The sequence below is a fragment of the Misgurnus anguillicaudatus genome, chromosome 5 (genome assembly GCF_027580225.2).
Source record: "Misgurnus anguillicaudatus chromosome 5, ASM2758022v2, whole genome shotgun sequence".
Taxonomy (NCBI): Eukaryota; Metazoa; Chordata; class Actinopteri; order Cypriniformes; family Cobitidae; genus Misgurnus; species Misgurnus anguillicaudatus.
In genome coordinates, this window is record NC_073341.2 from 36,194,599 (window position 1) to 36,209,003 (window position 14,405).

A 14,405-nucleotide genomic window follows, 5' to 3' on the forward strand; every position below is an offset into this window, starting at 1 on the left:
TAAAAAGCGAAGCACAATCTCTTACAAAAAAAAATGTCCGCACTGACTCATCATCCTTACCCACTAGTTAAGTATCTGCATCTTCATGAACTGGTTTAGGTAGAGATCACAGGTGCAGAAGTTCAGTGGTGACCATGATGATATCACCGCAATGTTTGCATACTGAACTGTGATTGGTCTGTTTCATACCTCACCTAAGGCAATAGCAAATATCCCAGGGATTGCAGACATCAACCATGTATTTCCAGTCTTCTTCTGAAACTCTGCTCTTACTACATCTATACCAACTGTGATTCTCTGTGGGACAAATACAAGGATTTCTATATTCATCCGTAGCTTAAAATAGGTGAGTTGAATCATTTACATGTATTGCAAACATTAAATTAGATCTATTCATTTAACACCATGAATGGCTTTTATTTGAAAAGCCAATGTCAATAGTTTTTATTGTTTACACTTATGATCACAGCAGTGAATTGTTGTCATAAATCCCAAACACAATGTGCTATAGCTGTGCAAATAAATCTGGTTTAGTCCCTCGTACAGCTGGCAATTTTATATGTTTTATATTCTTATTCTAGATTCTAGATCTCCTGTGTTTGATGTTTGCTGGTGATACAGTCTAGCAACTTTCTTAATCATCTTCTTTTTCTAAATCAAAGAATGTCAAGCACAAGTTCATCTGGATCTTCGTTGTGTCGCCAAGCATCTATAGTGGCTATTGCTTGTTTCATCTTCCTGAGTGCTTTGTTCTTCTATACTTCACCTATGATCAGCCGTCCACCGCCATTACCTGCTCCTAAACATTACTTGGAAAGAACCTATATGACAAACTCCTCCTTAAAGGAAGATAAACCAATACTTTTGTTATGGGTCTGGCCTGAAAACTACAGATTCGATCCGAGCGACTGCAAAACTATTTACAACATTGACGGCTGTCACCTGACGGACGATAGATCTCTCTACAACAACACGGATGCTGTGCTGCTTTTTCATAAAGCTATTCGTCTGAACACACTTCCTCCATCTCCTCGCCCTCCGTTTCAAAAGTGGATATGGATGAATGTTGAATCACCAACTAACACAGGGAAAAAACCAGGACTTGAAAACCTGTTTAATCTGACTCTCAGTTATAGAGAGGACTCTGATATTCCTGTGCGGTTACGCCTGACTACCAATAAAATCCCAGATGAAAATTTTGAAATTACCAAAAAGGAAAAACTCATTTGTTGGGTTGTGAGTAACAATGCACGCAGGACAGGTGTTGGCACGAGAAACACGTACTATAAAGAACTTAGCAAGTACGTCCACATACACGTGTATGGAAAAGCTTATGGAACGTTCCTGGATTATAAAGACTACTATCCCACCATAGCCAGCTGTAAATTTTATCTCTCCTTCGAGAACTCCATTCACAAAGACTACATCACTGAGAAGTTAAATGGACCTCTGGCAGTAGGTACTGTACCTGTGGTGCTGGGACCTCCTCGAAAAAACTATGAAAAGTTTGTACCGGGTGACTCATTTATTCATGTGAACGACTTTCCAAATGCAAAGTCACTAGCAGAATATCTGATCCGTCTGGACCTGGATGACGATGCATATCGCAGGTACTTTAACTGGAGGAGACATTTCTCAGCTCGACCTCATTTAATATTGAAGAACCAAGAGTTTCTTCTGGCTATTTGTACGGCCTGTGATTATGTAGGAAGACACAAGGAATATAAAGAAGCTCATGATATTTATAAATGGTTTTTTAACTAATGTCATCTCAGATACAGGTATTTTGTCACAGGTATTTTGAAGTTAATTTAATTTTATGAGGAGACATCTCATGGCTGTATTTTGTCTCGTGTTAGGAAATATGAGCACTCTATAAAATAGTATTGTATATAATATATTTTATAGCACAGATTTTGAAGTTTGTAACTAATCATATGATTCCAAAATGGTAAATGGACATCATTTATATAGCGCTTTTATCCCATGGCCATCCAAAGCACTTTACTCACACTCAAACACCGACGGCAGTGTGGCCATGCAAGCGCCATCCATCTGGTCGGGAGCAGCTGGGGTTAGGTGTCTTGTTCAAGGAAACCAGGGATTGAACCACCAAGCTTCCGATTTGTAGGCAACCTACATGAACCGTAACCACTGCTGAAGTTTGTAACTAATCATTTGATTCCAAAACCCTGATGCATTTGTTTCGATATGGTGCATATGTATTTCTGCTTTTGTACTTTACTTATCACAATCAAATCAGATTTGTTTCCTTTTCCAGCTCCTCACTTGGATAATTTTGGATAAATTTAAATGCAAATGTAAATGTGTGTGTTTGTCGTTCACAAGGATGCAAATGTATGCAAACAAGGCTGTGAAGTTACTTTACAATGATGCCATAGGTGAACCATAGAAAAGGTTTCTACATGGCATCGTGAAGCACCTTTATTTTTAAGAGTGTAACCACATCTTGAACATTGGGGCGGAGGTGGGCGTGCAGATATTTGTCTGTACACTGTAAAAAAAATTTTCAAACTGTTTGTTTAGTTTTGGCAAGTCAATTCAACCTATTAAAACAAAGAAACAAAAGAAGAGGAGGCACAAGTCATAACCTTAATATTTCAAAAAAGTCCAGTAATTAGAGTTCAGTAGGCAGGCGCTGCTAAGGATTTTGGGCCCCATGAAAAGAATCTTGACAGGGCCCCCAACACAGCGTCTTTTTTTCATATTAATTTACATAAAATCATGCGCTTTTGTGGTATTTTGACTACCAATGGGGTGAGAAATTTTTACTTGAATTAAGTGTTTTCAAGAAAAATAAATCTTATTTCACAATAACTTTCTCACCCCATTGGCAGATCATTTTGCTTGTTTTAAGGACAATTTCACTTAAATTGTATATTAATTTGTCTTAAAACTAGACTCATTTACTTTCATTCATTTTGCTCATTAAGAAAAAGCATCTTAATTTAAAAAATTTTAGATATTTCTACTGAAAACAAGACAAAAATACTAAGTAAGAAAGTCATTTTTTGCAGTGTTGAATGTTTAACGGAATGCAACAGGTTTTAGATGCGTTTTCTCTTGTTTGGTGGGTGTATCAGAAATGTCGGCCCAAAGACGTATATAAACCATGCGGTACTAAGATACAGCTCGCTCAATGGGTACAAGTTGGTATGTTGTCTTTCATTCTGGACGGCAAGGTCGGTGACTGTAACATTGAGGATCTTTTATAGTATTAAACACACATTTATAACGATTTCATCAGGCTTCAGAAACATAAAAAAAAAACACAAAGAATGGCCTCTCAGCTACCGTATAGTTGCAACTCTTGCGTCATCACAACACGGCGTTCAACACATCACCGTTTCTGTTTAATAAACGTTGTGCAACGTTTTGTCGGGGATGAACGCAGCCCAGGATTATACAATTTGGGCGGACGGAACCGTTTTATGATAATTGAGAGGGGTAAAGGGGCCCACGGACGTTTGTGTTTTCTAAACAAATAAATTTTTTTGATACCAGGAAACAGCAAATAGAATAATTTAAAGTTAATAATTTTTACTATTAAATATTTTTTAGCACCACAATTTTGGGGGCTTCTCTGGGCCCCCTCTTACTCGTGGGCCCTGAGAATCGTCATTATTTACCCCCCTTTACAGCGCCCCTGTCAGTAGGTTGTCCAGCAAGTTGTATTCAGGTTGATTGGGTCACTTTTGACATTTATCTCAAGCCTAAATTGACCAAGCATTGTTTACATACTGGACTATGAATGAAAGTATCCCTTTATTCAAATCATTGAAGCTCTCGTTCTGACTCAATTGACTTGTTCAGGAAAGAGTGTCTTTGTTTACATTTAACCAATGATCCTTTAAAGCTTGCACTTGAACGCTATCGGTTTGTGCATTGCGCTCGTGGCCAATGAAAGACTTCAGTGAACAAGAAATATGAGGTAATGCATATTAACCCTAATAAGTCCCTTGGGGTCAATCTTACCCCCAAGCTACTTTTATTTAGTGAAAAAACATGGTTCCCTTCATCTCAGTGGAATAAGATTTTTTTACTTTTCCATATTATCTGTCAAGATTCATATAAAAAAACTGGGCTTGATTCGGTCGTTCTAAAGAGATGTAAAAAAATTCACCAAAAGAGGCCCGTTGGGGGTAAAAATGACCCCAATTGAAATGAATGGGAAATGCAAAAAAATCAGTTTTTCTTGTTATTCATCAAATAAAATCAATGCATCCAGAATAAATCTGAATATTTTGACACAGAAAGGTAGGCCTGGTACTAGAGCACAAATGCAATATAGAAAAGAGATGCTCAATCACACACACATACACAAACAGACACACACAAACACACAAAGGCATGACTGCCACAGAGAGCATTTTTTACAGAATTTGGCAAAAAAAACAGCCACAGATGCAAAACAAGGATGTAAAATGCTCACACAGGTGTGTGCGTGTCCCTTCCGCCATTTTATTTTTTCGAACTCGACCAGTCCCGGCCAATCACATTCTCATTGTACGCCCACGCATAGAATTGTGGGACAGGACAATGGAGGTATCTCAGGAGACAGGAAGTAAACCTAACATTGAATTCGGACATGCCTTGATGCCTTCCTGCCTTGGAAAGCTGCCTCAGAAGGCAGCAATTTAGAGTTTTCGGACGCAGCCATGGTCTTACTAGGCATACCATAAACTTTTAGGCAGGTGGGCTGAGGCAAGTTGGAGCTAAACTCTGCAGGACACCGGCCTTCCACGACTGAAGTTGCCCATCCCTGATATACAGTATTGACCTTTTAGTATATCTGCCATTTTGTATAGCTCATCCAAGCAACCACAAAAACATCACATTAAATAAATAAAGCTTAATGGGCATCTCTTTACTTAATCGGGCGTAAGAGATAAGTAAACAGAACTACACCTGTTCTGTGCCTTTTGTTTGACACAAAAAGACAAGGCAAGTCAATACTCAATAAAACTACACTCTGAGGCTATTTTGAGGATTTCCGCCTGGATTTGGCCTACCCAATTTCAAAAGCTTCTCATACCCACAAGCAGAGGTGATACATACAAGAGTTTGGTATCATTTTACAGGAAACCCTTTGAAATTACATAAAACACTGTTAAAAGTGCTCAACATGGTTGTATGTGTTATCAGTGCTCTAATAAACACAAAACTAAATAGGCGCTTTTTGATGTTTTTTTTTTCTAAAGTCTGTATTTAAAAGTGTATAACTCTGGCCCTGAGTGGTAACGAAACCTGCAGACAGTTTTGTTTAATTCCAGCAATTGTCAGCTTACAGAGGAAAAAGGATTTTTTTCTCCATCATTATTAATGCAAAAGCTATTTTACTCCAACTGATGGGAGGAATAATACCCTTTTTGTATTTAATTTCAGCCTAAACTTATTTGAAGTGCTCCCATAACCACATACAGTGGAATAAATGCAATATCTTTATATCATTTTGCAGAAAACACTTTGAAGTTACATAAAAAGCTGCTGTTTGTGACAAATAGTGTTATTTAGTTGTTTTCCATATGATAAAACACCACATTTTCTTTTTTATGTTGTAAATACTGTCTTTGATAGTGTATAACTCTGGTTCTGTGTGCTCTAGCAGACTGCAGACAGTTCTGGTTGTTACCAGCAGCAGACAGTAAACACCCTAAAAAATAATGACCTCTTTAGCATGTCGCATTCAAAAGATATTCTTATTTTACTGAAGGGTGCGAAAATACATTTTCATATAATTTTTTTGTTTTGCACATATAATAAATAGCAAGGGATTATTCATGCACACAACCAAAGAAAATGCTGTGAATGGACTTATTTTTTAGAGTAGGACCTAAGAGAAAAGATGGTGTACACTCTAAAAAAATAATCCGTAAAAAAACGGATAATGTCCTGGCAGAAAATTACCGGCACCTTTTCCGTTATGTTTACAAAATTTCCGTTTATTTAAAAACTGAACATTCTGTAGATTTATACAACACTGTCCGTAAATTTACAGAACATTTTCCGTAGCCTTAAGGGACACTTCAATCTGCCTATGAAACGCAACAATGGTGACAATCAACCACAAAGCTTCATGCCGCAATGCATGCTGGGTACACGGATTGTAGAAAACTCTCTTAACATTTACTCTCACCATTGTTGAGATTTGTACCCAAAGTGTTGATGTCTCTGAAGCATAAGCCACAGCTGACACATTTGCAGCAATCTTATTCAATATAGTGTGTTTTAGATCAGCATAGAGTGTCACTCTTATACATTTCTGTTCTTTATTCTTATTTTATCATTTTATATTGAAATGTTAGGCAGCAAAACATAAAAACAACCAAGCTTATATGACATCACAGACAATTCTCCTTCCTCAAGCAACAAACAAGTTGTAATTGCTACAAGCAAAAACACTGTTGCAATGCTAATAGAGAAGAGTCAGTTCTGGAAGGTCAAGGGACAAAAGCCTAACTAAAGGGAACACTAATCTCCATAGTGGTGACTTCAAATTAATCTAAAATAAACACAAACTGTAGATTTCATGTGATAAATGTTGTGGTAAATATCCATTTGACTTACACGTCACGTCAGAAAGAAGATTTGTTTACTAAATCACATTTGTCGATGCTGGAATAGTTTAACACTTGTATCTTGTTCTGACAGCATTTGTTTAGAAGTTAAACATCATCCATGTTAGAAAATAACTCTGCAAGCAAGTTGTAATTTTAGGTTTCAAACAGAGATGGTGATAGAGAGGCAAAAGTGAAAGATTGCAGCAGGAGTTGTTGCACCCATAATGCAACATGTTATTAAGTTAAACATCATCCATGTTAGAAAATAACTCTGCAAGCAAGTTGTAATTTTAGGTTTCAAACAGAGATGGTGATAGAGAGGCAAAAGTGAAAGATTGCAGCAGGAGTTGTTGCACCCATAATGCAACATGTTATTAAAAAAACAGATAAATGCCTGTAAAACATAAATACGGAAATTTCCTTCATATTTACACAGTACTTTGTCCGTTTTTTTACGGATTTTTTTTAGAGTGTAGCATTTGTTGCTATCTGTGCTTTCAGTTCACACTCAAGTTTCCCATATGTTTACAAAAGACGATTTTTACCTCATTATTCATGTAGCCTTATTCCTGAGAATGAGAGCTTTCATTTGATATAAGACTTGCCCATGTTTGTTATACTTGAATATATGAAATATGTGAATATTAAATCATATAAAAAATTGTGAGGGGGGGTGATAGTGTAAATTAAGTGTAAATAACTTTCTTTCAGTAAAACATATCTCAAAGTGATGCATATCTGCGGAAAGTAGAGAGTCTAAACAGTATCTCATATGTGGAACTGGGTCCATGACAGACCATTAAAAATTAAAGGAATATTTTATATTAAGTCAAAATAAAATAATTCTGGACCTGGTACAGGGTCCACAGAGTCAAACAAATACTTTTTTTTTTCATTACAAAGAATAATATAGAAAAGATAAAACTTTAAAATCATTAAGGAAAAATAAGCAAATAATTAAATGAAAGAGAAAATTTAACGTAGGTCTAAAATCTAAATGAAAGAAAATGCCCTGAAAAATGCATAATGGTGAAGAAGGCGTGGGTACACTGTTTGTCTTCAGTCTGGCTTTAGATGTGGTTACCATTGAGACACATCTACCATGTCATCAACTAAATGATGTCCTAAGATGTTTGAAATGATCCCTGCACAAGACTTCAAACATTTCTGTCGTGTATTACACTCTCATTGAGTGATTTATAAACCATTGAAATGACTTTTGAATTGAAATGATCTCATCTTTTTGTGTGTCCAGCAGGTGATGTGAACAATTGTGTCCATACAAAAGTAGGTTGGGTCAACTAAAAAAACTGCAGTCATTCATAGCTGTGCTAGTTTTATCCTGTATCGTTCTAGAAAAATATAAATAAAAAAAAGAAAGACAAAAGAAGCTTTCATTTAAATTTCCATGAATATTGAGGTGCCAAAGTAAACACAGCTGCAGTGTAGGTGTAAGCTTATCATTTTAAGGTATAAATATTGTAATCATATCCAGGAATCCGTGTTGTCCGTACATGGTGTCAATATCAATGGAAAATGGAAATAAATACAGCTTTATTTAATCTCATAGGTGTTCTAGAATTTCTGTCGGAATGAGGAAATGGATTAAACCTTAACTTCAAACAAAGAGATCTGACTGTCAATAGGGTATTCTGAAATATGAAAGATCATCTGTCTGTGGTTATTTGACCTAATTGTGATTGTTTCAGATAACCGTAATTATTGCATACCTTTACAAAAACAAGGCGAGTTATCTATTGCCAACTTGTTCTCAAAAAAATAAGGACGCTAGCTAGAAACATTAAAATTCTAGTACCAGCGTTTCATTCAGAACATATCCTCCCATGAATACATTCATATGACCAATTTGCATAATTTAAATATATAATAATTTGCATATAAATAGCACGCAGTTGAAAAGTCATGCAATGCAAATGCCAAATTAAAATTTTGCGTGCATATGATACTATGCCAGTTCTTCCCATTCGCATGCATCTTTTTGTGTTGTTTTATTTATTGGCTTCTCTTTTTTCACCATGGGTTGTTGGTTAGAGGAAGTTTTTGTTACATAAAGTGTCATCCTAACCCAATTCTAACCCATGCAACTCCAAGCGACCATGGTTTTAAAATAGACAAAAAAAATTAAGAAACCGATTAAATTACATCCTAAAGCAAATCCCAAATCTAACCGCGAACCGAAGCGACAATGGTTTATAAAACAGAAAACAAATAAGAAACCAATAAATAAAACCACACGAAAAAAAGATGCGCCAGAAGGACTGAAATGAACGGTAAGGACTGGCATGCAAAAATGGAATGTAATGCACAACTTAACTGCATGCTATTTATATGCATATACGGATGTGGGAGAATGCGTCTGTCTGAATTAAATAGCTACATCTGTTTCTTGGTCTTCAAAAAGTTTGGTTTTATCTATACTTTTATTTCTTGGGTTAAATTAATTATTCTCGATCAGACTTTTTTCAACGAAAATGGGGAACTCAGCAGGGATGCCCTCTATCTCTACTCCTTTTGCTATTGTGATTGAACCTCTCTCAACAGCTTTACTGAAAAATCCAGCTTAGACCAGCATAAGCTGGTGAGCTGGTTTTAGCTGGTCTCCCAGCTTGGTTTTAGCTGGTATTTCTGGTGTAGCAAGCTGGTCTAGCTGTGTTTTGGTCACGTTTTAGGCTGGTCTATCTGGACTTAGCTGGTCAGGCTGGAAGACCAGCTGACACACCAGCTTTGCCAGGCTGGGAGGACCAGCTTAGACCGACTAAACCAGCTAAAACAAGCTACCAGCTTACGTAGGATTTTTCAGGAGGGACCTGAGGGTAAATTTAGATTAAGAGCATCACCTGAGGTTTTACAGTGTCTCTTCATAAACTTAAGTTACCAGCTGTCCTACAAATTGATGCAATTTAATAAAGGAAATGTACAGTAGGTACAACATTCTAGTTAATGTGCAGCTTACCTCTTAAAAACACTGCTAAACTACTCCACAACATGAAGTATGTTTTAGATTTACTTACTAAATCTTTCACCTTGCAACAGTGAAGACGATGAAAATGTAAAACATATTTAATGTTCTTAACTTTTTCAAGATATGTTTAAAATGTCACAACTGATTTTTTTTTATTGACTTGTTTGAGTTTCTTTGGCTGCACATCAAGCATATCACTCTGTACGTCAGCTGTATCTTTCTCATTCAACACATTGTAAGATTATTTAAACATTGTACATTTATTCTGTATTGTTTTCATTTTATGAAAAATATTAATACTTGAGGGAGACATAAGCTTAGTAAATTATTAGCTTTTTTATTTTAAACATAACAAAGGCACGCACAAACACATTAAGAACTATTATAAACATGAACTAATAATAAGCAATTTATGTCATGTATATTTTGTACTGTAATCACATTTTTCTAATAATATTGCAGAATAAATAAACAAGCTAAATCAGCATTTTTATTAGCATAATATTCGCTTTTTTGAAGAATTACTGTATTTATTGTTCATTGTCAGTGTCTATAAAAGGTTTTACTGGATGTATTTGTGGATACATATCATGGGTGCGTGTGCACCACACCCACATTCAGCTCTGGTGCATGGATTATGGTTAAAACAAATGTTTTATAGAGATTTGTACCAGCTGTTATGGCAACTCCTAACTGCACAAATCATGTCGGTCTTCTTGGATTTCATAATAAACATTAACTAGCCAGCCAAAACAGCATACGGGAAGTTTTACACAAAAGAGCTCAAAGATGACAACGCCCACATGTATGTCAAAAATAAGGTGGATAGCAGCGTTACTTGTTTTAAATCGTGCCTTTTTGTCTTTACTGTACTTATTAGTATGATGGAAGCAACGCATGCTGCTTTAAGGCAGGCCACTTGTGTAAGGATGTAGTCCTGCTATCGCAGGAGGAGATGCTTTACGACTTAAAATTGTTAAAAACATGCATGTAGCAAGTGGTAACGCATGTTTCTAATTAAGTCTGCATTCCTGGATGGCACTTTAGTCGGGAGGCTACGTGACTAAAGAAATTCAGTTTCAAGGACAGCACTCTTTGTACATCTGAGTTTTATGACAGACCATATCACTTCATTTCTTTGATCATTTCCCTTAAAAAATGTGTGTTCATTGAAACTTTTTAATGAGAGAATTTCACAATATTTCAATTTCATCCCTATCAAAAGAATTCATAGAAAGGTCGTGCAAACCATGACTTCATGGTGGATCGTAATGATGTTACACATTTCTGGACAAAATGGTGGCGGTAAATAGTTCAACGCATTGTGGGAGGTCCTGTCAAAAGGTCAATGTCACGTGGGAAGGCCACGTGTTTTCTCTGAAGATAAATATATATGTCTTTATTAAAGTAAAAAAAATGTCTTCAAAACAACTATTTGATAAACTATTTGATATTACTATTTGATAAACAGATTTCAGCAGTTGTCAAGTCTTGCTTTTACCAACTCCGCCTCCTTCGTAGGGTGAAACCCATTTTATCGAGGAGAAATTTGGAAACAGCTATTCATGCATTTGTTACATCTAGACTTGACTACTGCAATTCACTGTATTATGGCATTCCTCAGGCTTCCATCTCTCGTCTGCAATTGGTTCAAAACGCAGCCGCTAGATTACTTGAAGGGAAGCGGAAATATGACCATATAACACCAATTTTAATGTCGCTGCACTGGCTCCCGGTAAAATATAGGATCGAGTTTAAAAATTTATTATTCCTCTATAAAACTGTTAATAGTTTGGCAGCCAAATATCTAACGGATCTTTTAATTCCATACACTCCATCCAGAAACCTAAGATCCTCCGACCTCAGCCATCTTACAGTTCCTAAAGTAAAACTTAAAAAACGTGGTGATCGCGCTTTTGCCGTTACTGGGCCGAAGCTGTGGAATAGCCTTCCTCCTTCTATTAGACATGCTCCTTCTATCTACTCTTATAAATCTCGGTTGAAAACTCATTTATTCACTCTTGCTTTTAATACTCTGTAGTCTGCTTTTTGTATCTCTGTTCTGTTTTTAATGAATTTAATGTTTTGTCTGGTATTTATATATTTTTATTGGTCTTACATTGTGCTTTTTATCCCTTGTAAAGCACTTTGGTCAACTTCGGTTGTGTCTTAAACGTGCTCTATAAATAAATGATTGATTGATTAATTGATTGATTGATTGAAAACAAGAACAAACACAAATCTGTACGTATTTTAGGACATTTTACGTACATTTAGATACGTATCGATCCTGCAATTACGTCCAGATAATACGTAAAGGCACTATAAATACGTAAAAGCACATACGTATTGGACTGTTTTAATTTACGTGTAAATATGTACGTTTTGTTTGTAAGACCAGGCTGGTATTTCCCCTTTAATGGAAAAAAAAAGGTTTCTGATACTGACATATATTTAGTTGTGGTAATAAGATCTAAATTCCATCACCATTTGCTGGACAGAATTAATTTGTTGTGGTTGTTGGACATAGTAGCCTATGTATGTCGTACAACGCTTCTATAGTAGTACACCGACAACGTAATTAACCAGACTTGTCATTCCACAAAGAACAATAAATCATATCTAGGCTACATTTAAAAAACTTGAGTTAGGTCAAAAAAGGATAAACCAGCCACTGGGTTAAATTAATCAAGAAAATGTTAATAATTGACTAAAACATGTTAAAAAGGCTGGGTTTATTCATTTGATGTTGGGCTTATGGTTAGGTTTGGGGGTAAGATTTAAAGTGTGTTAATTGCAACCAACAGCTCAGTCCACTGCTCACCCCTCACTTTTGAAACGCTTAGAGAAGCTACCGGATAAACATGTTAATCGTCGGAGACAGCTTAGTAAAAAAAGTTTGTACGTTAAGGGGTTTTGTAGAAACATAGTGGCACAAAACGGCGACTTACATGTAAAGGGACCCTCTGTGTATGTAGATAAAAAGGTCTCATTCTAAGGTAATAAACACATAACGGTTCATTATGAAAGGTCTTTATAATAATTTAGTTTTGTATATGATTTTGCATTTCTGTCAAGAGATCCTTCTAAAAAATTACACACTGCACCTTTAAGTTAATAGAAAACAACAGATAAAATCTTAGGTCAAAAAGCAGCATTCCTTTTATTATACCTGCTGTTAAATCTGAATTTGGTAAAATTTCTTTCCGTTATAATGCCCCCTTAACCTGGAATGCTTTGCAGAAACAGCTGAAGTTAGGCACTATTATATCACTTATTGATTTTAAATTATATGTCTGTGAAACCTTCAGCTATATTTGTGAATGTATATAGATTGTTGTTTTTTGTTTTTGTCTGTCTTGGTTATTATGTCATTTTTATTTTTTGTTGTATTAACTTTTGTCTTTGTTAGATGTTGTGATATGGTTTATGGGGTGTTATTAAATTTTAAGTGCTGCCTTTCTTGGCTGAAATCAATGCATTATTGCTTGGTATCACACATAAAAGCCAATGTTAAATAAAAAATATATAATACACATCAAAATCATGCGCAGAATGTTAACAATTTTCTAAGAATGTAAATAAATGTACATTTTATTACTTTACCTATGATGATTTTTGAGTATTTTTTAAAGGAGGTTCAGCTTCCCTATTGCCTCTTCTGACAAGCAGCCACTGAAAGTTATTGAGTTACATTGATTTCCTTATTTGAATAATGTAATAAGTAGTACTCAATTTTAAACTATATTGGCTAGGATAGAGTACATCAGGCACTTCAGGATGGGAGGTTCGAGCACCTGCCCCTTTACCCCTAACCAAAGTGCCCTTTTTGTCAATGCATTTTTTTTGTAATTAAATGCCCTTTTGTGAAGACCTGCCCATATAACTAGTAAAATTAATTTTAAAAAAATAAAGTCGTAAATAAAATGAGTCAAATGATAACCTATTGACCTTTCACGGGATAATCTCTTCCGGAACGATCCCAAGATAACAGCGCGAGCGCACACACCCGCTCTACTACGACACAGTGCACAGTTACAGCAGGTTACAGGTAGGATCCCATCGAGTCGGCATTGACCGAAAGCGGTATGCTTGTTAACGTTATTTATTATTATTATTATTATTATTTTACAAGAACGACGTGAAGAGAGCATGCACATCTTTTGTTTATATTGCTGTGTGTATTAATAACATCTTAGATGCAATAGCGTTAGCTACAGCAGCTAAACATCTACGCATACAAATATAAACAATGATGCATACATGTTCACTCGGAGAACAGATTCACAGGCTTCGAGTGGTCTGTTTTTTGTTTTTGGACTAAAAACTATTCATACTTCAAATTACTATCATAATAGTTTTTATTTAAAAAAAAACGGTTTTCACATCACTGGTAAACAGGCTCATACTGATTTTAAAATTCTCTGATTTACCCTTATAAATGCTGTTTTTATTATTATTTAAATTATTTTATTATTATTGTATAATTTTATATTTTTTTATTATTATTTAAATTTGGAACAGGATTAGAATAGAATTATATTTTAAATATGCAAAAAACACAAGCCTGTGAACCTGCAATATATAATATCATATAATATCAAACTGCATACTGTTGACACTGTATACATGCACTGTAAGTCGCTTTGGATAAAAGCGTCTTCCAAATGCATAAATATAAATATTTCGATATAAAACTCTGTCTATATAGATTTTTCATTTTCTATTTGCAAGAAAAATAAAATGTTTTTTTTTCTATTCTGTGTTGCTTTATTATTTGTAATAAAATAATAACAAATTATTATTAATTGACAGCATAATTGAGTTTCAATTTCATAGGA

The 14,405-nt window shown here is 35.3% G+C and overlaps 1 protein-coding gene across 2 annotated transcripts; it reads left to right on the plus strand.

Moving 5' to 3' along the window:
* Positions 1-237: 237 nt before the first annotated feature.
* Positions 238-2,596, plus strand: LOC129414510 (4-galactosyl-N-acetylglucosaminide 3-alpha-L-fucosyltransferase 9-like). 2 transcript variants are annotated; one of them, XM_055168570.2, is made up of 2 exons: positions 238-346; positions 663-2,596. In XM_055168570.2, exon 2 carries the CDS (start codon positions 664-666, stop codon positions 1,762-1,764), a length of 1,101 nt encoding a protein of 366 aa, XP_055024545.2. In that variant the 5' UTR covers positions 238-346; position 663; the 3' UTR covers positions 1,765-2,596. The 2 variants fall into 2 exon arrangements, with proteins under 2 accessions (XP_055024545.2, XP_055024546.2); XM_055168571.2 differs by having other exon boundaries at positions 256-346; positions 582-2,596.
* The last annotated feature ends 11,809 nt before the right edge of the window (positions 2,597-14,405 follow it).